Genomic DNA, 23,421 nt, shown 5'->3' on the forward strand with positions numbered 1-23,421 from the left:
CAGACAGACAAAAATGTGCTACAGTATAGCACAGGGACCTGTTAGATTCAATAGCCTGTAATACATCATAATGGAAGAGAAGACGAAAAGGAATATATTTGTGTGTGTGTAGGTATAAAGCTGTATCACTTTGCTGTAGGCTGGACATTAACACAACACTGTAAATGAACTATACAATTTTAAAACTGAAATAGAGAATTTCCTGGCAGTCCAGGGGCTAGGACTCTGCACTTTCACTGCCAAGGGCCTGGGTTCAATTCCAGATTGGGGAACTAAGATCCTACAAGCCAGATGTTATGGCTTAAATAAATAAGATACATATAAAATACTCCTCTCTTGAAGTACCCTAGATCCCTGAGTAAAAAGGAAGAGCAATGGAGCTGCGCTGACCCAGAGGCACAGTGATCAGGAACCAAGTCTCTTGGCGCCTTCCCTTTCCAGTGCCTGGAAGTGACCAGTTTCCTTCCTACAGGGGTTGCCAGAGGCCAGAGGGACCAACGCCAGGCTTCTGGGAGGTGGCTCCAAGAAGGAGGCCAAGAATGTGAGTGCAAAAGTCAGTAACAAAATATTGACAACGAGAGTGCACCATCGAGATCCCCACCTACTCCCCTGAATCCCTCTGAGAGCAAAGCAGATATTACCTGAGCTGCCCTCGCCCCCTGCCCTCTCCCCCAGCCCGCCACTCATTTCTTCCTGAGTCTCATGTAAGAGCCAGACTCCTCCAGGGTCCAGGGGAGCTGGCGGAAGGTCTGGCTGGCCCCCTCTCCCTTACCCTTTTCCCCGACAACCCAGGGCTGCCTTCCAAGAGGTTCCTGGACCCCATCCTCAGCCTAATTTTACTCACAGGCAAGACTGAAACAGAGAGGAAAAATGGCTTAGTTTGAAGTAAAGCAGCCACTAGAAGGCAGACACCTAGGTCTTTTTTTTTTTTTTTTGGCTGCAGCAGGTCTTAGTTGCAGCACACGGGATCTTCGTTGCGTCATGTGGGAACTTTCATTTTGGCAAATGGACTCTCTAGTTGTGCACACCGGCTCCAGAGCAGGTGGGCTTCAGCAGTTGCAGCATGGGTTTAGTTGCTCTGCAACATGCGGGGTCTTAGTTCCCCAAGCAGGGATCAGACAGAGTCCCCTGCCTTGCAAGGAGGATTCTTATCCACTGGACCACAAGGGAAGTCCCAAACTATACACATAAGTTGTATCGATTTCTATAGATATATAACATAGTGTAATAAGATTGGTTAAAGGCACAGAGCAAAACAGGCTTCCCAGGTGGCTCCAGAAGTAGAGCCTGCCTGCCAATGCAGGAGACGTGAGATGTGGGTTCGATCCCTGGGTGGGGAAGACCCCCTGGAGGAGGGCATGGCAACCCATTCCAGTATTCTTGTCTGGAGAATCCCATGGACAGGGAAGCCTGGCAGGGCTGCACAGAACAATATGTATAGCACAAGCTCATTTAAGTAAACTATTATGTTTACATACAAAAAGGTATGGAGAACAAACTATTCTGTATAAAATAAAGAAGCTTTTACTTTAACTTTTCCACTAGATAAGTCTTACTTTTAACATTTTTAAAGCTGTCATTAAAATTAAATTCTAAACTGTTAAAAGCAGTCTCTCCCTTTTCTTTTCACCAAAGACACCACAGGAAGCCAACCAAGCCCTCCAGAGCCTGACAGCGATTTCTCAATGTCAGCTGGCATTTGCCAGCTTTGCTCTGCCTTTATAGGCGCTCTGAGACCCCACCCTCCCAATGAAACATTCTCAGTTAACAAGGCCGTGAGCACACCTAGAAGATGCTCTTCTTCCACCTCAGGTTCCCCACCACAGTCCCTAGTCCCTAAACCATTCTAGTATTCTCAAAAAACAAAAGCAAAACATTATCACCAGAATTACTGTGCCCTCTAATGCCTTCTCCTAACACTCTTAACACTCTTAACACTCCTAACACCTGTGCCCTCTACAGACCCAGGCTTAAGTTTACTTACCTGAAAGAAACCAAGAAAGCCAAGTTTCCTAGCTGGCATCACCCGGCCTTAAATAGAATCAGACAAGTAGTCAATTAATATATTTAAATATAATTGGCACAGTGGTAAAGAATCCGCCTACCACTGCAGGAGACACAAGAGATGTGGGTTTGATCCCTGAGACGGGAAGATCCCCTGGAGGAGGAAATGGCAACCCCGCTCCAGTATTCTTGCCTAGGAAATCCCATGGACAGAGGAGTCTGGAGGGTTACAGTCCTTGGGGTCGCAAAGAGTCAGACACGACTGAGAACACACACAACAGATCAGAATTATTTCTTTCAAAGAGGCCTGGAAATTCACATTCAATCCAGTGAACCCATTTTACTCTGTAAATTCCAAACTTAATCCATATTCTACACACAACTCTCCCCAGTATCATCCTTAATCTCTCTCCCCTACCCAATCTTTTATTTCTTTACTCATTTGAGAAGCCTTTCTAAGGTAAAAGCTAGGTAGAGCAAAGAAAGAAGTTAAAGTAATAAGTAAGACATTGTCTTAGCAAAGATAATGTAGATTAAAAAAAAAAAAAACCCTGTCAGTTTCCTAGCACATAAAACGCCTCCAGTATTTATGATTATCATCATCATCAATGGTCAAGTGACCCTGTAAGTTTCCAATCTACTACAGAAGATGTATGTACAAAAGCAGAGTTGAAGGCTAGAGAGATGGTGTGGAAAATCTCAAATGCCACTGAAAAGGGCTTCAAGTGAAAAAATGAGAGGGCATATTTTTTTGTAACATGGGGATAAAATTATCAGAATGAAAATATAAGGAAATAAAAATGGATTTGGAAGAATGAGTAAAGAGGAAAACATTAAAACAGTGTAGATCCTAGGAATTCCCTGGATATCCAGTGGTTAGGACTTGGCACTTTCATTGCTAGGGTCCAGGTTCAATCCCTGTTCAGGGAACAAAGATCCTGCAAACCACTGTGGCCAAAAAGAAAAAAAAAAAGTGTGGATCCTGCTTCCCCCTCTGACCATTTCTTCAAATATCACAAGGGGAGAAAAGAAACACTCAGCCAGAGGCTGGCTCCTGTCATTCAGACAAAAGAGAAGACTAAATTAGGATGCTGGTCTTATGAGAAGAAGCATTTTAATGGACTGGTGAGTTGGGTGGGGTCCTATTTATGACACAACAGGGCAAGCCCCTGCCGTCTGATAGGATGATATGCTGGGCACACAGCCTCGTTCTGTTCCTAGGCCCGCCTCTCAAAAGCAGGAGGCACAGAAGCACATTACTGGGCTCAGGAGTAGAGAGGCCACTTGCCAACTGCCTTAAAACGGAAGAGCAGAGATGCCAGGATGGAGTGGAACCCAAAGGCTGGTGCCATCATGAGCAATCAGTGAAGGAGGCCCACGTCTGTGACAAAGCAAAGCCCAGAAGGATGAAGCCTGGGAGATCAACAGTTCCCTTCAGGGAACTCACAACAGTGGAGCCAGACTCTAAGTTAGTTTCTAGGCCTGACTGGGAACCTGAGCCACCCCAGATACCTATCACCCAGCCAGCGTCTGAGCCTGAAAAGACACCCACAGATCAGCCAGCATCTAAGGCTCAGCAGGCACCCAATGTACCACAGAACCTCACTGCACGGCAAAGACCCCTTGCCCAACAGGAAACTGAAGGCCAGCAGGAACCTCCGGCACAACAAAAATCCACTCTGCACCAGGAATTTCGTGCCCCACAGGCCTCTGCCCTGCAGCCATCACCTCCCATCCAAAGGGTGCCCTTTAGTAAACAGGAAGCTGCCTCACACCCCAGACCTGAGCCAGGAAAAGAATCTAGAACTCAACAGAATCCAGAACTGAGAGAGGGATCCAGAGTCCAGCGGCAACCTGAACCCCAAAATGAACCACCTGCCCAGACTGAACCGATGTCCCAGGAGAGACAGCAACAGTCAGACCTTACAGCTCAGGGAGTCAAATCCAGAGAGGAATCTTTGCCTGAGTGGCAATTTCTATCAAAACCAAATGAACCACCCGAACAGCCATCGACCTCAGAATGGAAGACATTTCTTGAGTGGGTCACAGATTCAGGCACAAAACCAGATGTGGGGTTCACATTAGACATTGATTCACCAGCCACCCTGGGTAGGATGGCAGCCCCTGGAAAGAAGCTGGCCTTCAAAGACCAACCTGGTTACGAAATGATGTCAGGATTCAGTGGGATGCCAACACCCAGGAAGAAAATCAGCAGCCAGAACCCCAGACAATACCGGTACACAGGTGAGTTGAGCTTGGAGGAAGGGAGAGGGGGAGGGGCCCCAGGGATGGCCACTCCTTCAGTCAAGAAGAACTGAGACCTGCCAGAACGTCAGGTGAGCTCAGGTCACCGTCCAGCAGTCCAGACACAGAGCCAGAGCCCCCTCTGATGGAGAAGGGAGCCGAGGCCTGGAAGAGAAGGAGCCTGTAGGACTGGGCAGTAGGCGCTGCCGGCGCGCCAGGATCCCCAGCCAGCCTTGGATTCCTTGCCCTGTTCCGGGCCACCTCCCCGCAGGGACACGGGGGAATCAAACAGAAACTAAGAAAGGCTGTGGGCGGGGGCGGGTGCTCATCCCTCAGGCCCAGAACTCTGAGCACCACTGAGGGCAGGCGCCTCGCTGACCAGGGACCCTTAACCTCGGCGGGTTGCCATGCAAGCAAAGGCCCTTCAGCTCTCCGGCGTGTCCAGTAGGCTGGAAGACACTCGTCCCCGGGGAGTCCCGGTCCCACGGGGCCCATGGCCTCCTAGGTTGTGATCTCAGGAAGCGGGAGGCTCAGGAGAGGTGCTTGGGCTCCCCCAAATCCCAGGCTAGGTCTGGGCTGCGCGCAGGGAGGGAGACTTGGGGGGCGGTGTGAGCAGGTCGTGGGCATGAGACTCCTGCCCACAGCACCCCTGCCCCTTCTCCTCCTCCTCCGAAGCCAACGATGGTGGGTGCCCCCGGGGAGCAGGCTCGGCCCTGAACTCCTCTGGGCTCAGAAGCCCTGCTCTGCAGGAGAACGGCCGCAAGTTCTCTCCAGGGAACATGTGGTGACACAACCAGAGGGGGAGAAAACAATGCAGCCCCAATCCAGGAGCTGAAGGCGCTGCGAAGCCGTTAGTCCGAAGGCTGGTAAATGGGGGTCTCAGCCTAGGAGCCTGTATCTCCTGGAAGCGCTGGGTCGTCTCTCTCAGGACTGAGGAGGAGACGGTCATGGTGCCTCTCAGTGCAAGGGCTCGTCAGTCGTGTGTTTCGGAAGGGTGGGGAGGAGAGACGGGACGGTATTTCTGGGGTTTCTCTGGGCCTCCCGAATCCAGTCACAAGTTATGCCCTTATCACAGCTCTGCCACAACCAAAGCCTCTCCACGCCCCCACCCCTCCCCGTGCCAGAGAGTGTGCGCATGCGCGAGCCTCGAGTCGCCGCTGTTTCCCGCCTTTTCCCGGGACAGCGCGGTACCCCCGGCCTCCTCTCCATCCTGCGAGTGAGTGCGCGGCTTGGAGCTAGTGCGCAGGCGCGGAGCACCCAACACACACCCACTACCGCCGCCCCCCGCCGCCCCCGGCCTTCCATTCTCGCGGGGAGGAACAGGACAGGGAGAAGAACCCCAAGAAACGGAGCAATAGAACTAGAAGACAGAGGGCGGGGGGAGGGGGCGGAAAGGCGGGGCTTCCTCCTCCAACAGCTCCCGGGCAGAGTCACGCCTCCTGCGCTGCAGCCCCGCCTCGGCTGTGAATTGCCTGAGGACCTGGCTGGCTCCCCACCCTCAGGAGGAGGCGAAGTGGCATCCTGCTCACTTCTAAGCGGACAGGCACAGTGCGTTCTAGACGATCCCTACGTGGGCAGGTGAGTGGGAAGACGAGGATGACAGCCAACACGTGACTACATCGGGGCTTGCTTGCTGGGGTGACCATTAGGGACTCCGCGCTAGTTCTGCCGGAATACGCTTTTAGCCGCCTCCAGGGCTGCATTTTTGTTGGTCGCGGGCCCTTTAAAGCACGCGAAGGGGCGGGGCCAAACCGTAGGCCTTAGTGGAGAGGGGTGGGACCCGCGTGTCGAGGCCGGCCCACCTCGCTCAGGGGGCAGGACCCAGGGAGGAGCAAGTCCGGGATTGGGTGATGTGGGGGCTCGGCGGTGGTGCGTGTGAGGATCGACCCTCGGGGCGGAGACTGGCGGGTAGAATTGGCTCAGGCGGGTGTGGAATTGGCCGCGGGAACGGGACCGCGGAAAATTGATGGAATCGGCCTGGGAAACGAGGCCCCAGGTGGCCTCTGAGGCTCCAGCCTCGAAGAGGGTTCAAGAGGGGTCCAAAAGTGAAAGGCGCCGGTGGTGGCGAAAAGCCAGAGCCAAAGGTGAGTGGGCGGGGGCCGGCGGCAGCACGGAAGGAACCTTAGACATCCTGCGGGGAAACTGGTGACCGAGTGGACTAACCTACTGCCACGAGAAGTGGGGGACGCTCGTGGACTGGCTCATTGCCGCCCTGCGGGGCGGGGGTGTGGAGATAATCCATTGTGAGAAGCGGGTGACGTGAGAGGGAAGTATCATCTCCAGCAGAGAGGCTCTCGGACGCCCCAGTACCGTGTTAGGGGGAAGAGTCCAGAATGTTAGTGTCCCGAACTAGCATTCCCGCTCTGACTCCGTTCTCGCTCTGTGGCTGTGGCAGCTCTTGCCTTGTGATTCCAACGTGGGAAATGGTTCAAGCCCCGATTTTCAGGTCTCTGACACTCTTAAGACAGTAATAGGGGAGAGATTTAGAAGTTGTTGCCCAAAGAGGAAGTTTTGGAGTGAAAGGTAGGAGGAAGTGGTGCCCCACAGTGGGGCATACTTGGAGGAGGGGGTGCAGTACTGCTCCCAACAGCCCTGTCCCACCATCCTTCATTCAATCTGCTCATTCATTTGCTGTCAGTCCACCATCCTCAGGCTGGCTGCCTTAGTATCTAACTTCTTGACTCCTACTCCGAGGACTGAGAGGCCCTGGGTTGGCTTGGGACAGCCTGACCTTCACTTGGGAGAAAGGAGAGCTGCCACCTGGGTTCCCTAGGTTGTCACATTATTTACAAGTCTCAGCAGGCTGGAGAAACACTGACAGACAAGACATCCTGCCAGCCTCAGGCCCACATGAAGCCCTTGCTGGATTAGGAGTGTCGACCCAAGTGAAGACCTATGGGAATTTCCTCTGCAGGAAAGAAGCTGACTTAGCCCTGACTTAGTCCAGAGACCCCCAAACTCATCACCGTCCCTGCCACAGACATCATCAGTAGCCAAGGGTAGAAGTGCAGCTGGCTCCAGACGCACATAGGAAGGCTCAGAGCTCAAACTGGGACCCGAGGGCATTCCTTGTCACACTGCAGGACACAGCTTCAGACAGGACAGAGTGCCCAGAGGCAAGACAATGATCAGGAAATGGGCCTTGGAGACCTGATGCCTTAGGCTGTGAGGGGGTGGTACACTGGACAGAGGCTTCCTCCCTCCCTGCCTCAACTTTCTGAGCTATAAAATGGGCATAATAACAGGAGTCACCCCAGCTAGACAGTGAGTTCCCTGCGAGCAAGCTATGTCAGCCCTGTTTACCCCACAATTGCAGAACCTGGTATGCCAGACACATGGGCACTCAAATGTTCACTTAATAAGTGAAGGCATGCATGAACTGTAACATGGGGATGATTATCATGCTGCCCTTAGGGAGTCATGAGGAGTTAGAATCCTCTCGCATAGGGCCTCCTGCACAGGGCTGAGCCAGTCCTCCCCACAAACCCACAGGCCCACCTACTCACAAAGGCTCATTCCCCCAGGCCCCTAGATTTTCCTATCATTTTCTGAGGCCCTGCCCTGGTGCTGGCCTCCACAGAGTGAATCAGACCCCAAGGGCATCCAAGTGGGCTGGAGCACTCCTACTCATCCTTTGGATCTTGCCAGTTAACAGATGACACTAATGTCATGATCACCACATTTTTCAGATGGCGAATGAGGGAGTGAGGGCACCTGGTCTTCCTCACCTGGCCAGTAAAGGCAAGGAGACAGCCACTCCCAGGCTCCTAAGGACAGTGAGTGTGTACAATCAAAACTGCTCTGTGCCTCAACCTTGATTCTGGACCCAAAAGGCTCCAGGCGCACATTTTTGTTCAGCAAAGACATTCAACGAACCCTTCCTTGTGCCAGGCCTGGGCCCTCAGTGCAGAAGATAAGACACCATCTAAGCCGGGGACACAGACATTAATAAATAACCCTACAAATCAGATATAATTATCTGATTATCCAATTATCTCAGTTTCCCCATCTGCCAAACTGATGAAGAGGGAACATATAAGAGGGAGGCTCCCCAAGCACGTGACATTGGACTAAAAAATGAGCGAGTATGGGCTGCTGGGCAGGAGTGACACAGAGAGTGGCAAGGACAGCACAGGCAGAACCCTGAGGCCCAAGCAAGTGGCAGCTCACAGCACGGAGGGAGCACAGCGAGGAAAGGACTAGGCACCCAGAGGGCCCAGCGCACATGGTTTGGGATGCCATGTCCAGGATTTGGGGCTTTATTCTGAGAGCAAGGGTGGGGTGTTCAAAAGCTGGGAGTGTGTGACCAGATTTAAGTTTTAGAAAGACCTTCTGGCCCCTATGTGGGAAAGGCATGGAGGGGGCAAAAGCAGAGATACAGAAAGAGTTGTTACAGTCATCTAGAGAAGTGGGCAGTGGAGGTGGGTGAAAGGCCACGTTCCAGGGATTTCTAGGCAGGACAGCGGCAAGCAGACTTCCTGATGGGTTAGACGAGACTGGGAGGTGCCCATGATGATGCCCTGGGTTCCAACTGGAGCAAATGGGATGAGAGGGGTACCATACACACACACCCACCAAGATACACATCCATACACATAAAAACAACATGCCTACACAATCTCACAGGCCAGGAACAACAGAGAGAGCCTTCAGGGGCTGAGGGATACAGGTATGAAACCATCTGGTGTCATTTCAGACACTGAAGAGCTCCAGTACCACAGTCTTTTAGGTCTGAGCATAGAAAAGAATTCAGCCAGAGGCAAAGTGATAGATAAGAAGTGATGTATTGGAATAGAATGCTTATGAGGTTTACAAGCGGGAGGGTGAGAAATGCTGCACCCTGAGAACTTACTGGGCTACAGTTTTATAAGCAAAGAAAAAGTGGGGAGGGGGAGACCTCCTTGTCATTCTTGAGTCAACATCATGCTTCTGTCATCTGCTCCTCCTCCAGGTTGGGCAGGGGAGTTTTCTTGTCCCTTCAGGTCAAGTTGGGTCCACTAATTACTGTCTTTTTACGTGTGCAGACAGCGTGTCCTAGGAATCGTTAACTTACTGAGCTCGCTGGGCAGGCTGTGGGTCTCATGCCACTGTCATTTTACTATCTGGGGGCATGCCTCGTGCTTCTGTTGCATGGTTTTGCCATTAAGCAAGCCTGCCTGGTTTTATGGTTAAGCAAACCTGCTTTCTTGAGTAATTAACTTACAGAGGTTGCTCATATTTTTCTACTTACAATCCCCTAGTTAACTATTTAATCATCTACTTTGTCCCTTTATTCTGTCCCTATCGGATAGGCTGTGGCACATGCATACAAACATGCCTGCAGACACACTGAGAAACAGAAACACAGACACTGAGAAAAAATGTGGACTGAATGCACACACACACACAGACACACACAGACACACACAAACACACACACCCCAAGGCTAAGTACGATAGGAACCTATGCATGCATGTACATCCAGGTGAACCTCAAAGACATACTCATACCTGCCTGCCCCGAAAGTACAGAGCTGAGGCATGGCAGAAGCAGCAATGCGGGTACAGAGAGACAGCGGAGGAGCCGCGCCATCTCTGCTGGCTCCATGGCCCTGTCTCTCAGTTCTCTCATCTGCCAAAAGGGGTCTTGATGGTCCCTGCCTCGTGGGCTGTGGAGAGGCTGAAACCATTTACCTGAGTTACCTTACATAAAACCCAGGAAAAGAGCAGTGTCCGGCACACGGCTGTTATAGAGCAGTGTCTCTGCCATGCAGACACACTCGGGGATCAGGCTGTAAATGCATTTGGCCCCAGGCCTCTCCCCTGCAGAAGGCCTTGCCCCTCCCAAGCCCCCGACCTGGCCCTTCCTCCATCTTCCCCCCACTTACTTGCCCACTGCCCTTCTCTCGCCTACTCAGTCCCCAGGGACCAAAATCCAGGCCGGGTCCACTTCTCCTGTGACTCTTTAGGGCAAAGGGCTGGTGCCTAGGCAGCAGGACCCTTACCCCTCCCTCTGACCCAGTCCTCACCCAAGGGGGCCTGCCTGCCCCTGCCCCAGTGCCCTCTGCGTCAGAATCTTGGCATGACTCTGGCAACCTCAGCTCAGCATCCTTCCCTCCCTGCTTTGCCCACACCAGTCCCCAGGGAGCCGCCTGGAACAGGGCAAAGGGCAGCGCCTCGGATCAGCCTCTTCCTCTCTGCTGTGTGCAAATTGCTTCTTCTGTCCAGGGCTCCTGTGCCCTCATCTTCAATCAGGAGCTCTGCCCCAGAGATAGGAAATAAATGACAGCTGTTTTACGGAACAGGAAAGCACAGCCGCACAATAAATACCCCGCTAGCTCTGTGCAAGGGCTAGGGCTACAGCAGTGAACTAAACAAAGCCCCTGCCCACAGGGAGTCTCTACTCTAGTGTCAGACACAGAAAGCAAACAGCACAAGCAGTAGACTGGACAGCATGTCGGGGGAGAAAGGACCCAACCTCAGTGAGGCCGAACGAGAACCACACAGCAAACCACGAGCAGAAATGCTGCCCTGGGGTCCCATACAAAGATCGTTTCCAGCCCCCTGGGCAGGGTGGCCAAGTGCACGTTCCAAGACGAAGAAATCAACCTGGCCAGTGGCTTAGGCCAGCCACAAAGCTGAGCACCGTCTCCAGAGGCCTCTGTCTGTCCGTTTGTTTGCCCTGGAGAGGGCTGGTCCTCTCTCAGATTCCCACCAAGTCCTGCCTGCCTCCACTCTGACTCTTCCCTTTCCTTCCTTCCTTCAAATCTTTGCTGAGCACCTGCTAGGTTCCACCCCATCCCCCCGGGGGATGTCATTCCAGACAGAGGGCCAGAGGGGGACTCACCTACAGCCAAGCAAAGAACACCCTCATTTATACAGGCCCCTTCCCAAGCCCTATATCTAATCCAGCACTTGTGATTGTCTCTTCTTTTTCCTAAAGAACCCCACCTCCACTTGGAAAAGCTTCAAAGCTCCATGAAGCCTGGTTCTGCCCCTGGGGGAGACAAACAAAAAAACATGTACACAGATAAATAGAAAACTGCCAAGATAGAAAATCCTAGGAAGAACTTAAATATGATGACAGAAAGCAGTGGGAGGGGGTGCATCTTAGATTGGGAGGCACCCTTAGGGACCACCTCCTGGAGGAGGGGGGAAGCTGAGGGCGAGGGTGAGCTGGCCAGGCCAGGAGTCCCTGGAATAACACAGGTGAAGTGTCCCTGAGCTTCCATTGCTCCATCTGTGAGATAGAAGTGACAGTCACCGCAGGATGATGGCCTGGAAGGCCAAGTGGCAGGTTGCAGGGTGCCCACTATGGGAACACCACACAGTAGGACCTGTGGTGTGGGCCCCTGGCTGGGCTTGGCACTGCCCTTGATCAGATTTTATCCTTCTGGGAGGGACAGGCAAGGCTGGTTCTCCTCTCTCTCCCCACCAGCTGGGGCCAGCTGTGCCACGGCCAGCCTGGGGGGGCAGGAGCTGCCATCAACCCAGGTGTTTTTTGCTCCCTGAATCCCCCCAGGGAAGGAGGAGGGCAGCCAGGTTGAGTGGGAGGGAACACTTTGTTCAGGACTAGGGTGAGCCTCCTGGGCCTAAGGGAGGAGGGGAGAGGAGACCTGGATGCCTCTGTTTCTAATTGTTGAGGGGACTAGGAGTCTGGACTCCTGGAACCGAAGGAGGAGGGCTTTGGGGGCCCAAACTCCAGGGTTCAAAGGCACAGGAGGCTGGCACAGGGACTGGGAGCAGTGAGTTGAGCCCCAGGCTCTGTTTACCACGCTGGATTCTCACCGTCCTATCAGGGTAGGAGGTGGAGCCGGTGACCACACCCTGGGCAGGCTGGGCCCCTCCCTGGGATTGTCACCCCCGGCTGCAACTGGCAGTAGCCACAGTCGGCAGTCAGTCAGCAGCCCTGGGGAATCTCTGAAGAGGCCTGGGAGGGGTAAGTTCATGGCCAGCTGACAGACAGGAATGGCCACTGCCAAACCCCCAGGCCCAGAAGGGAAAAGAGACACCTTTTTCTGGAGGATCGACTTGGGAAGCAGGCAAGGTGCTGGGTGGGCTTCAGGAGGGAAACGTCTCTGAAGCAGACGGCAGTGTCCCCACCAAGGGGGGACAAGAACAGCTTGTCCAGGACCTTGGTGACAGGACAGCGGTCTGGAAGGGAAGATTAACCAGGGACCCTGAAGTGAGGGGAATCAGGCCCAGTCCAGGGCAAGTTTTTGCAGGGCCAGGGCTAGAGGCCCAGTCTCCAGGGCCCTGGGACGGAGACCAGCAAAAGTAACAGCTCTGGACCCAGAAATCTGGATCTGATTTCTGCTCTGCCACTTTTCAATGCAACTGTCTTAACACCTCTGAGCCTGTTTCCTCTCCTGTAAAATGGGAATGCTCCGAATAACAGCTGAAACAGGAACCGAGGCAGTCTGGACCTCAGAGGGTTAGTGAGAGAACCTAAAGGAGCAAATTGAGAAAGCCTTAGCACTGGGTCTGGTGCAATGAGTTCAAGGTTGACAATAGGGATGAATACCACTGCAGGCAGGCAGCAAGGCCGACCCGTGCAAAGCCAAGCTAAGTGGACAGGCCTGAAGGCCAGGGACCCAGCTGGGGGAGGAGTGAGACCAAGTTTGGGTAGAGAGAGGGGATTGGAGGGGATTCCACAGCCAGACTGGAGGGACCAGGAGGGGACAGGAGTGACCCCTCGGTTGCAAGGAAGGCTAGAATTATGAACTCCTAGCTTCAGGAAAAGAATTGGACTTGGGACCAGGATCCTGGGACACCACCAGGTGGATGGGAATCGGTGGATTGAGGCCAGAAGCCTCCCAAATACTGCAGAGGGCAAGGGCCTGTAGGTGACACTTGGGGCCTGAGAAGGAGGTAAGATGGGGGCTGAAACTCCTGGTCTTGAGAGAGGGGACCAACTAGGGGGACAGGCTGCTCAGAACCTGGAAGGAGTCCCAGGCTCCGGGAGAGAAAATGGAGACAGATGCCTGAACATGGGCCCCAAGAAAGGAGAAAGGGTTACGTAGACTCCTGGGCTGTAGGACAGATGCTGGAGCTAAGGAGTGTCAGCGTCCCAAGGAAGAGGGGACAGGGACCTGCAGCCTGAAGAAGAGGGTGTGGGGGCCTGGACTCCTGGGTCTTGGGAAGGTGGGGGCTAAGGGATCAAACTCAGCTCCTGAGGAGGGAGAAAGGGTCTGGGTACTGGACTCATGGGTCCCAAGGAAGCAAGGAACTGGAGCCCTGGACTCCATCCTCTCGTCTGAAGGAGCAGACTGGTCTGCCGTGAGTCCGGGGGAGGAGGGGGTACAGCCTGGACTCTGGGACCCCGGGGCCCAGTGGAGCCAGAGGTGACCCAGCCCTACCTTAACATGCCTCCTGACCTGCCCGCAGCCTCACGGCTCTTGCAGAGGATGGACCTGCGCACCATGACCCAGTCGCTGGTGACCCTGGCAGAGGACAACATGGCCTTCTTCTCCAGCCAGGGCCCCGGGGAGACGGCCCGGCGGCTGACGGGCGTCTTTGCGGGCATTCGGGAGCAGGCCCTGGGGCTGGAGCCGGCCCTGGGCCACCTGCTGAGCGTGGCGCACCTCTTTGACCTGGACACAGAGACGCCGGCCAATGGCTACCGCAGCCTGGTGCACACGGCCCGCTGCTGCCTGGCGCACCTGCTGCACAAATCGCGCTACGTGGCCTCCAACCGCCGCAGCATCTTCTTTCGCACCAGCCACAACCTGGCCGAACTCGAGGCCTACCTGGCCGCCCTCACCCAGCTCCGCGCTCTGGCTTACTACGCCCAGCACCTGCTGACCACCAACCAGCCCGGGAGGCTCTTCTTTGAGGGCGACGAGAGGGTCATTGCCGACTTCCTACAAGAGTACGTCACGCTGCACAAAGGCTGCTTCTACGGCCGCTGCCTGGGTTTCCAGGTGAGCCCCCCGCCTACCCCCCAGGCCCGTGGCAAAGGCACACAGTGGGCCCGACCAGGCTCAGTTGCATATGCGTCCTCAGTCACTCAGTCATGTCCGACTCTTCTGTGACACCATGGGCTGTAGCCTGCCAGGCTCCTCTGTCCGTGGGGTTTCCCCAGGCAAGAATACTGGAGTGGGTTGCTACTCCCTTCTCCAGGGGAGCTTCCAGACTCAGGGATCGAACCCGTTGTCACCTGCACTGGCAGGAGGATTCTTTACCACTAGGCCACCAGGGAAGCCCTAGTAGCATCCAGAGGAAGTGTGGTGGTGTGGTGTGGTGTGGTGCTTGACTGAGCCAACAGCAGCTGCAGGAAGGGGAAGCTGGTCGGGGCTCACACTGTGGCCCCTTGGCCGACTCCACCATGGAGGAAGGAATCTTCAATTGGGCATAGCTTCCTACATCAGGATCCCCACTGCTCCCCATCACCCTGCACTCAGGAGCTTCATTTACTTTCTTATGTGACCTGTCTGGCTCCTGAATTCATTAGGACGGTAGCCAGTGTGGTTTGTAAGAGCATCAAGGCCTGTTTGTAAGAGCACGCCCCACTTAGTCATCCCCACCAGAGGCTTGGCAGGCAGGGAGGACAGGTGCCAGCCCCATTTTATAGGGGTTCAAAGGGGCCCCCAGCTGCTCAGCTGGACCCAGATCAGCTGGGACATACGGACTCCCCTAAGGCGCAGTAGAATCCAGATTTTCAGGCTGCAGAGAGAACCAGCAAGCGCATCCACATTGGTGACCACAAGGAAGACCTGGTTGTGGCCCCTCTCCTCCCTGAACCAGGGCCCTCTGAACTCCAGCTCCAGGCATTCTCCTATCCTCTGCCCCCACCCCGAAATCACGATCACAGGAACACAGGTCATCTCAGCACTGGAAGGGGAGGCAGCCCTGAGGCCTTCAGACTCACAGAAAGAGTAGTCTGGGGACTCGGAGAATTAGGAAGTCTGTAGGGCACCAAGCTCAGAGCTGAGGCACAGTCTGCCCCCATCCGGGGTCTGTGCTGGGCCCACCCATCCCCAGCCACATCTGGGAACCCCAGCAGGAGTATCTGGAGCCATGTGAGCCTGCACCCCTTCAGACCCTCTCTGGGCGTTCCCCAGGTAGTGGAGCATGGAAACTGTCTCAGCCTCCATCCCATCTCTGCTTCCATGTGGGGCAGCCTGTTCTCACCAGCCCAGCCCAGGTGTTCCTGGGAACTTCCCGTCATCTAAAGTGAACCCACAAATATTGATCAGCCCAGCTGGGCCAGCCAGCTCCTCCCTGGGTCCCGGCCATGCCCGCAAAGCTCAGGAGTAAGAGCCTGGGGACACCCAAGCTGCATTCCAGTCTCGAAGGTCAGGCACCGCTGTGCTCTCTGGCCCACTGGGCCCCTGGCCAGGGGCAGGACCATGCCTGACAGCTACCCTCTGCGGGCCCAGCTGGGCCACATTGCAGGACACCCTCTTTGTGTAAAATGTCAGCCCCTGGCCCTGGGGGCAGATGTCCCTGATCTCCAGGTCTCGCTCAGCCTCTGCTCCAGCCCAGTGCCTGGCACGCCGGAGGGCCCAGGCCAGGACTTGCTGAATGAACAGAAGAACCCTGCTGGCCCCTTGCCCAGCCTCCTGTGGCTTGGATTTCTTCCCCCTGATCTGGTGTCTCTATTGTCTTTTCTTAGTCGCCTGGCTCCTCTCTGAGATGCTGGGTCTCTGTCTCCCTGTTTGACTCTCTCTGCCTCAGGATCTCTGAGCTCTCCTGTTTCTCTCCCCACTGCCCCTTAACTGGTCCCCACGGCCTGTATCCCCTCGTCTCGGTCCTCGCTGAGTTTCAGGGACCCCTGCACCATCTTTCTCCCAGCTTACAACCCTCTGCGGCTCCATCGTGTCTAGAACAAACCCAAGTCCTCAGGCCCCACATGAGCCCTCCGCTGCCCCTTGGATCTCACCCCATGCCCGCCCCCCTCTCCTGGCCTCTCTGTTCCCCCCACACTCACCATCCACACCAAGCAAGGATGCCCCTCAAGGCCTCTGCCTGTGTCTTCTCCTTGGGGAACAGTCATCCCTCGCTTCATTGCGACCCCTCCTTGGGTCCCTCGGGGAGACCCTTAAACAGAGTCAGACCCTTTGTCCGCACTCTGTCCCTCCACCGACTGTCCTTTCAGACACTGGTCATTTCTTGACATTGTACGGCATGTCTTCATTTGAGTATTGTCTGTCTTCTCAACAACATCAGCTCCGTGAGGTCCCTAGCGCAGTGCCTAGCACACAGTCAGAGCTCACTAGACATTTGCTGAGTGACCGCCTCTACCCGCCTTGTCTGTGCCCTCCACTCCCCTGCCCACCCCTGCTCCCTGACTCAGAGGCCTCTCCCTGCAGTTCACGCCCGCCATCCGGCCGTTCCTGCAGACCATCTCCATCGGACTGGTGTCCTTCGGGGAGCACTACAAACGCAACGAGACTGGCATCAGTAAGTCCCTGCAGGGCCCTGCCCGCAGCCGCCCCCACCCTTCCTGTCCCTCCCCCGCACCAGGGCCCTAGCAAGGCCACCAGGGGCTCACTGACACCCCTCCCGACCTCCAGGTGTGACCGCCAGCTCCCTCTTCACTGGCGGCCGCTTTGCCATCGACCCTGAGCTGCGTGGGGCTGAGTTTGAGCGAATCATTCAGAACCTGGACGTGCACTTCTGGAAAGCCTTCTGGAATATCACCGAGATCCAGGTGCTATCGGTGAGCCTGGGGTCCAGCGATGGGGACGTGATGGGGCCCAGAGACACGTCCCAGGCCCAGGGAGGGCACAGGAGGGAAGAGACAGGCGGGGAGGTTGGAGGGGAGGTTGGAGGGGAGGTGTGATGGGGACCCCTGCCAGCAGCTCCTCCTGTTACCCCCGGCCCAGTCTCTAGCAAACATGGCCTCTACCACCGTGAGGGTAAGCCGCCTGCTCAGCCTGCCACCCGTCGCCTTTGAAATGCCTCTGACCTCGGACCCCAAGCTCACAGTCACCATCTCACCCCCGCTGGCCCACACAGGCCCCGGGCCCGTCCTCGTCAGGCTTATCTCCTATGACCTGCGGGAAGGACAGGTAGGGCCCTGGCTCTGCCAGAACAGGCGCAGAGCTGAGGAGCACGGAGGGAGCGCCTTCCCCACCTCCGCCTCACAGCTCACACCTGCCTCCTCTCCCGTCTCCAGTCTCTCGGAGGAGTGAGGCCCAGGCAGGCGGCCCCCGCCCTGTGACCCACCACCTCCTCCTTCTCCCCCCAGGACAGCAAGGAGCTCAGCAGCTTCGTGAGGTCCGAGGGCCCCAGGAGCCTGGAGCTGCGGCTGCGCCCCCAGCAGGCACCCCGCTCCAGGGCCCTGGTGGTGCACATCCACGGTGGCGGCTTCGTGGCCCAGACCTCCAAGTCCCACGAGCCTTACCTCAAGAGCTGGGCCCAGGAGCTGGGTGTTCCCATCCTCTCCATCGACTACTCCCTGGCCCCCGAGGCCCCCTTCCCCCGGGCGCTCGAAGAGTGCTTCTATGCCTACTGCTGGGCCGTCAAGCACTGCGCCCTGCTCGGTGAGCCCCCTCCCAGCCTGCCTCAGCCCCCCGGCACAGCAGGGGCAAAGAGCCAGGAGCCTCAGTTTCGACGCCGTGCCTCCCAGCCCACCTCCCGCCACCCGCCTCTGCCACCTGCTCACCCCACTGTGTCCCCGCCTGCAGCTCTGCCTCTGTCGCCTCCGGGCTCCCACCTTCCACTCACCCACTTCCTCTTCCTGCCCCCCCCCACTCTAGCCCTGACGCTCCGTCCCCCACTGCCCCCTGACCTCTGGCCTTTTCTTCCGTCCTCCTGTTTCTTTACCCACTGCTGCCCCTTGCTGGCAGCCACCCGGCCAGGCTCTAGCCCACTCTTCCAGCTCCTCCGCCTTCCCACTCCCCACACAGCCCGCGAGGAACAGAGCAGGGTGAGGCCGTGCCGCGGGCTTAGGGCACAGGACAGCCAGCCTGAACCCTGGCTGCCATCTTCTTGCCTTGCTGCCCCTCCCTCCTGACGTGGGCGCTGGGTCTCCCCTTTCTCAGCACGCTTCCTCCTTGCTCCTGACCCCCAAGCTTCCCCATAGCCTCCTGATCTCCAGACCTCTCCATGTCCTCAGCCTGCCTGATCCTCTGCCCACTATCCCCCAAAGAGGTCCAGATCCCTGCCTTAGTTTCCCAGTCTCTAAAATGGCAGTGGGCCAGAACCCCAAGCCCGACCTCCTAGAGCCCAGAGCTCCAGCTCCTCCCTGCCATGCTTGACCAAGCCCCCTCCACACCAGGCTCAACAGGTGAGCGGATATGCCTCGCCGGAGACAGCGCCGGCGGGAACCTCTGCTTCACTGTGTCCCTTCGGGCAGCGGCCTACGGGGTGCGCGTGCCAGATGGCATCATGGCGGCCTACCCGGCCACCATGCTTCAGTCTACCGCCTCCCCTTCCCGCCTGCTGAGCCTCATGGACCCCCTGCTGCCTCTCAGCGTGCTCTCCAAGTGCGTCAGCGCCTATGCCGGTTAGTCCCATCCGCACACAACTAGGGCCCCAGCTCCTTCAGGGACAGAGACTAGAGCCCTGTCTCACTGGGTACAAAGGGGACGAATCTGAGACTCCCTGTTCCTGCTGAAGCCGTCAGATAGTCTAGGTCCCTGAGGGCAGAGGTGCCTGAGGTTGTGTGTGTTGAGACTGGGCCCACAAAGAGAGGAGACCAACTCACCCCCCACACACACACATCCACTCACAGGTGCGGAGACTGAGGACCACCCCGACTCAGACCAGAAGGCGCTGGGCGTGATGGGGCTCGTGCAGCGGGACACGGCCCTGCTCTTGCGAGACCTCCGCCTGGGCGCCTCCTCGTGGCTCAACTCCTTCTTGGAGCTGGGCGGGCAAAAGTCCCACCTGAAATCGGTGCCCAAGACAGGTGAGTGGCACCCTTCCCTCACACACCCATCCAGCGTGGCCAGGTGGGACAGCCTGGCACCAGAAGTCCTGGGGGAGGCAAGGGGCTGGGCCCTGGGCACTCAGAGAAGCAGAGATCACCTTCCTGGCTCCCTGCCATAAAGCCTTAGTCTACATTCTGGAAATTCCAGAACTTCTGATTGCACGGGTCAGCTTAGAATCCCAGGAACTATAAGATTTAGCTTTCCAAACACCCCCTCCCAGAAAGGCACCCTAGGGAATGACTCAGAAGGCCAGCCGTGTGTCCTGATTTTCAATCCCAAGAATCCAGTCCACCGAAATTCCCTGGGCCCTCAGGTGGAAGTCCAGCTCTCCTAGATTCTTTCCTGACTTTTAACAGAGGCAAGCAGGGAGATCAGAAAGGGGGAGAGACATCAGTAAGTGGAGGAAATCCCCACCCCAGGTAGGTGGGAAGACCCTCAGGCTGCAAAAAATCACTTCCATCCAGGGATCCATTTTTTCCCATTTCCTAACATTTTAAGGATTTTAAAGCACAGCCACCTCAAATTACTTTCTATCTAATCAACAGTATTTTCTGGGTAATAGAAATTGCATGTTCAAAAGTAGATACCATTCCCAGGGACTTCCCTGGCAGTCCAGTGGTCAGGACTCAGTGCTCTCATAGCCGAGAACACAGGTTCAACCCCTGGTCAGGGAACTAGGATCACACAGGCCACGGGCCAAGAAAAAAAGTAGATACAGTTCCTGTTATTCAGAAAATTATTCCAATTGAATATGCTTTATTTTAAATTCAGTTTTTAATATCAGGATATTCCAGCCAACACAAATAAATACACCCAAAAACAGGTGGCACAGTAGCTAAAGAATCTGCCTGCAAATGCAGGAGACTCAAGGACTCAGTTTTGATCCCTGGGCTAGGAAAATATCCTGCAGAAGGAAATGGCAACCCATTCCAGTATTCTAGTCTGGGAAATGCCATGGACAGAGGAACCTGATGGGCTACAGTCCACGGAGTAGCAAAAGTTGGACTCAGCTAAGCACATACATGCAAAAGCAATTAAAAAGGATTTGAATTTTAGACACATGGACCATTTGGCACTGGGGCTTTCTTTGTAGGAGAAAGGTGACAAGAGCAGACCCTAGAGGCACACCCGCCAGTTGAGCTCCCTACAGTACCAGGTATATACCAGGCAAGTTGCAGTATCTGTGCGCCTAGCTGTGCCCCTCTGGGGGAAATGGGAACAGTAAGAATACCTGCCTCATTACGTTGCTGTAAGGACTGCCTACCTATTTGTGTCAAGCACCTGGCACACAGTAGGTGCTGTTTTGTGCCTTGTACCTAGAACACAGTAGGTGCTCTTAGAAGATGCCAGCACCCTGATTGGCCGTATCTGTGATTCTAGTCAACAGCTTGGTTCCATTGACCCTCTGGGCTACAGGGCACCTAAGCAGTTATTCTCATATCATCCTGCTTCATGGGTTTATAAAGGCAAGTGAAAGAAAAAAAAGAAAAACTGAAAAATGTAAGGTCCTGGCAGTAGTGGTAAGCAGAATGGTCCTGATTAAATCAGTGGAGCTGAGGCCACCGTGGGCACACCAGGCAGGCCTGAAGTGCACCTTTAGCATCAGCTGGGCACTGGCTTGTCTGTCATTCAGAGGGAAGGGATGGGGACTTCCCTAGTGGTCCAATGGCTAAGACTCCATGCTTCCAGTGCAGGGGTCCTGAGTTCGATCGTTGGTCAGGGAACTAAGATCCCATGTGCTTCACAGCTCAGCCAAAAAACAAAAAGGGAAGGGATGAGGTGAAGAACAGGGAGGAATTTCGGGGAGCAGGTCTACATAGCTAAAGCTGTGGGGGTCTCTGGAAGTCTTGATATGTCCTCAAGATTCTTTTTAGTGCCCTGTGAACACAGCCTCCTTTCAAGCCATGTGGGCTTGCTCACCATTCCACTTTGATCCGTTCATGCTCTCTGTCTCAAGTGACCAGGAAAAGCTGACAGCCCCATGTTAGAGGCTAAGGAGGCAGCTAAAACAAGGCAACTGGTAATAAAACATTACCAGGTGTTTGGCAGAAATGAACACAATTCTGTAAAGCAATTATCCTTAATTAAAAATAAGTTTAAAATTAAAAATAGATAGATAGATAAGATATATTATGGGATGTGTTCTGTGCTCAATTGCTCAGTCATGTCTGACTCTCTGTGGCCTCATGGACCACAGCCCTCCAGGCTCCTCTGTCCATGGAATTTTCCATGCAAGAATACTGGAGTGAGCTGCTATTTCCTACTCCAGGAGATATTCCCAACCCAGTGATGGACACCACGCCTCCTGCATTGACACACGCCTCCTGCACTGACAGGCAGATTCTTTACTAGCACCACGTGGGAAGCCTCCCCAGGGGTAGCAGTACCTAATCCCGAATCTTATTAATCCCACTGAGTTCCCACCACCTCCTGTAAAGTAAGGACTATTTTTATCCCCTTTGTTCAGAAGAGGAAACAGGCTCCCAGAGGTAAACTGACTGGCGTTTCATGTTTCCAGTCACACACACCCCTCCATTAGGACAGAGCCCCACCTCCACGACAGGGGACTCCTTCCACCGCCCCCTTGGAACTGCAGCCTGGGGCACCCTGGAGTCTGGGCCTCTGCAGCCCTAGGGTGCAAATCTCCCACCGGCCTCTGCTCCCAAGCCGGCCTTCCCTGCCAGCCACCCACACACCCGACCCACAGAGCCAGGCTTAGCTGCAGGCCTGGCCGGTCCCCTGACCTTGCTCCTCTCGCAGAGCCAATGCGGCGCAGTGTGTCTGAAGCAGCCCTGACCCAGCCGGAGGGCCCACTGGGAACCGACTCCCTCAAGAGCCTGAAGCTGCATGACCTGGGCCTCAGGAACAGCAGCGACACAACAGACACGCCAGAGCTGTCACTGTCCACGGAGATACTCGGCTCCTCCGCACCCTCAACCGTCAACTTCTTACTTGGGTCTGAGGATGAATCTGAAGTGTCTGAGGCCCCAGAGGAGCTGAACAGCAAGGACCGAGTTCGAGGTGTGGGCTCGGCCTTCCCCGAGGGTTTCCACCCACGGCGCTGCAGCCAGGGTGCCATGTGGATGCCCCTCTACTCAGCCCCCATCGTCAAGAACCCCTTCATGTCACCGCTGCTGGCACCGGACAGCATGCTGCAGACCCTGCCACCTGTGCACATCGTGGTGAGCGCCAGGCCAGGAAGGTGGAGCAGGCGAGGAGTGGGGCTGGCGGGGGCCTGGAGCGCCCGGAGAAAGGCGCTCCTGGGGAGCTGAGAGGAGGGAAAGGGAGAAAGCGAGGCTGCAGCAAGAGGGGCACCAGCAGGAGGGAAGGCCTGGCAGCGGGGGGACTGAGGGGGTCAGATTTGCCCGTTGGCTTTTGCAATCCTGTTGAGATCGCCGGGTAGGCGCTGGGCTTGGAGAGCTGGGGAAGGGGCAAAGAGAGAGTGTGTCTCTGGGGGGAGGGAGAAGCCAGGCAGAGGCCAGTCAGGCTCATTCTCCGATTCTCCGCCCCATCCTCGTGTCTGCTGCCTCTGCCTTCCCCCGCCATCTGCGCATTTCCCTGCCCCGCCCCCGCAGGCCTGCGCGCTGGACCCCATGCTGGACGACTCGGTCATGTTCGCGCGGCGGCTCCGCGGCCTGGGCCAGCCCGTGACGCTGCGCGTGGTGGAGGACCTGCCGCACGGCTTCCTGAGCCTGGCGGCGCTGTGCCGGGAGACGCGGCAGGCAGCCGCGCTGTGCGTGGAGCGCATCCGTCTCATCCTCAATCTTCCCAGCCCGCCGGTCTGAGCCGGGGCACGGAGCCAGGCCCCGCGGGGAGAGGGGAGTCGCAGGGGGCGACACTAAAGGCCACTTGTACTCATCTGCGCAGGGCTCCCTGGTGAATGCGCCTTGGGAAGGGCGGTGGGGACCCCGGGCCGGGCTCCCTGGCCCATCCAGGCCCTCGGGCTGGGTGGAAGGGGGCGGGCTGTGCCTTAAGTGGGAGGAACGGCATGGGGAGAGTCGGGGGGGAGGGGCCCTCCCCAAAGCTAAGACCCTGGCCTGGGGGAGGAGGGCGCACACAAACCGGCCTCAGAGACAGCCGGACTTGCACGGGATCACTGCCTTCTATTGCTGTGACCACTGCGGGGGCGGGCCTGGCCCGACCTTGCAGATCGATTTGCTTTGTTTGTTTCTTGTAAATAAAAGTATTTAATTAGTTTGGCCTCTGGCAAATAGACAGGCTTCCCTGGTGGCACAGTGGTAAAGAATCCTGCCAATGCAAGAGACACAAGGGACTCGGGTTCGATCCCTGGGTTGGGAAGATCCCCTGGAGA

At 55.8% G+C, this 23,421-nt stretch overlaps 1 protein-coding gene across 3 annotated transcripts; it reads left to right on the forward strand.

Moving 5' to 3' along the window:
- Positions 1-6,214: 6,214 nt before the first annotated feature.
- LIPE (lipase E, hormone sensitive type) lies at positions 6,215-22,939 on the forward strand. 3 transcript variants are annotated; one of them, XM_068993224.1, is made up of 10 exons: positions 6,215-6,332; positions 13,615-14,150; positions 16,542-16,647; positions 16,746-16,891; positions 17,058-17,243; positions 17,423-17,717; positions 18,455-18,682; positions 18,911-19,087; positions 21,870-22,291; positions 22,685-22,939. In XM_068993224.1, exons 1-10 carry the CDS (start codon positions 6,215-6,217, stop codon positions 22,892-22,894), a joined length of 2,424 nt encoding a protein of 807 aa, XP_068849325.1. In that variant the 3' UTR covers positions 22,895-22,939. The 3 variants fall into 3 exon arrangements, with proteins under 3 accessions (XP_068849325.1, XP_068849326.1, XP_068849327.1); XM_068993225.1 differs by having other exon boundaries at positions 16,542-16,632; XM_068993226.1 differs by lacking the exon at positions 18,455-18,682 and having other exon boundaries at positions 16,542-16,632.
- The last annotated feature ends 482 nt before the right edge of the window (positions 22,940-23,421 follow it).

The sequence above is a fragment of the Capricornis sumatraensis genome, chromosome 20, assembly GCF_032405125.1.
Source record: "Capricornis sumatraensis isolate serow.1 chromosome 20, serow.2, whole genome shotgun sequence".
In the NCBI taxonomy this organism is placed as follows: Eukaryota; Metazoa; Chordata; class Mammalia; order Artiodactyla; family Bovidae; genus Capricornis; species Capricornis sumatraensis.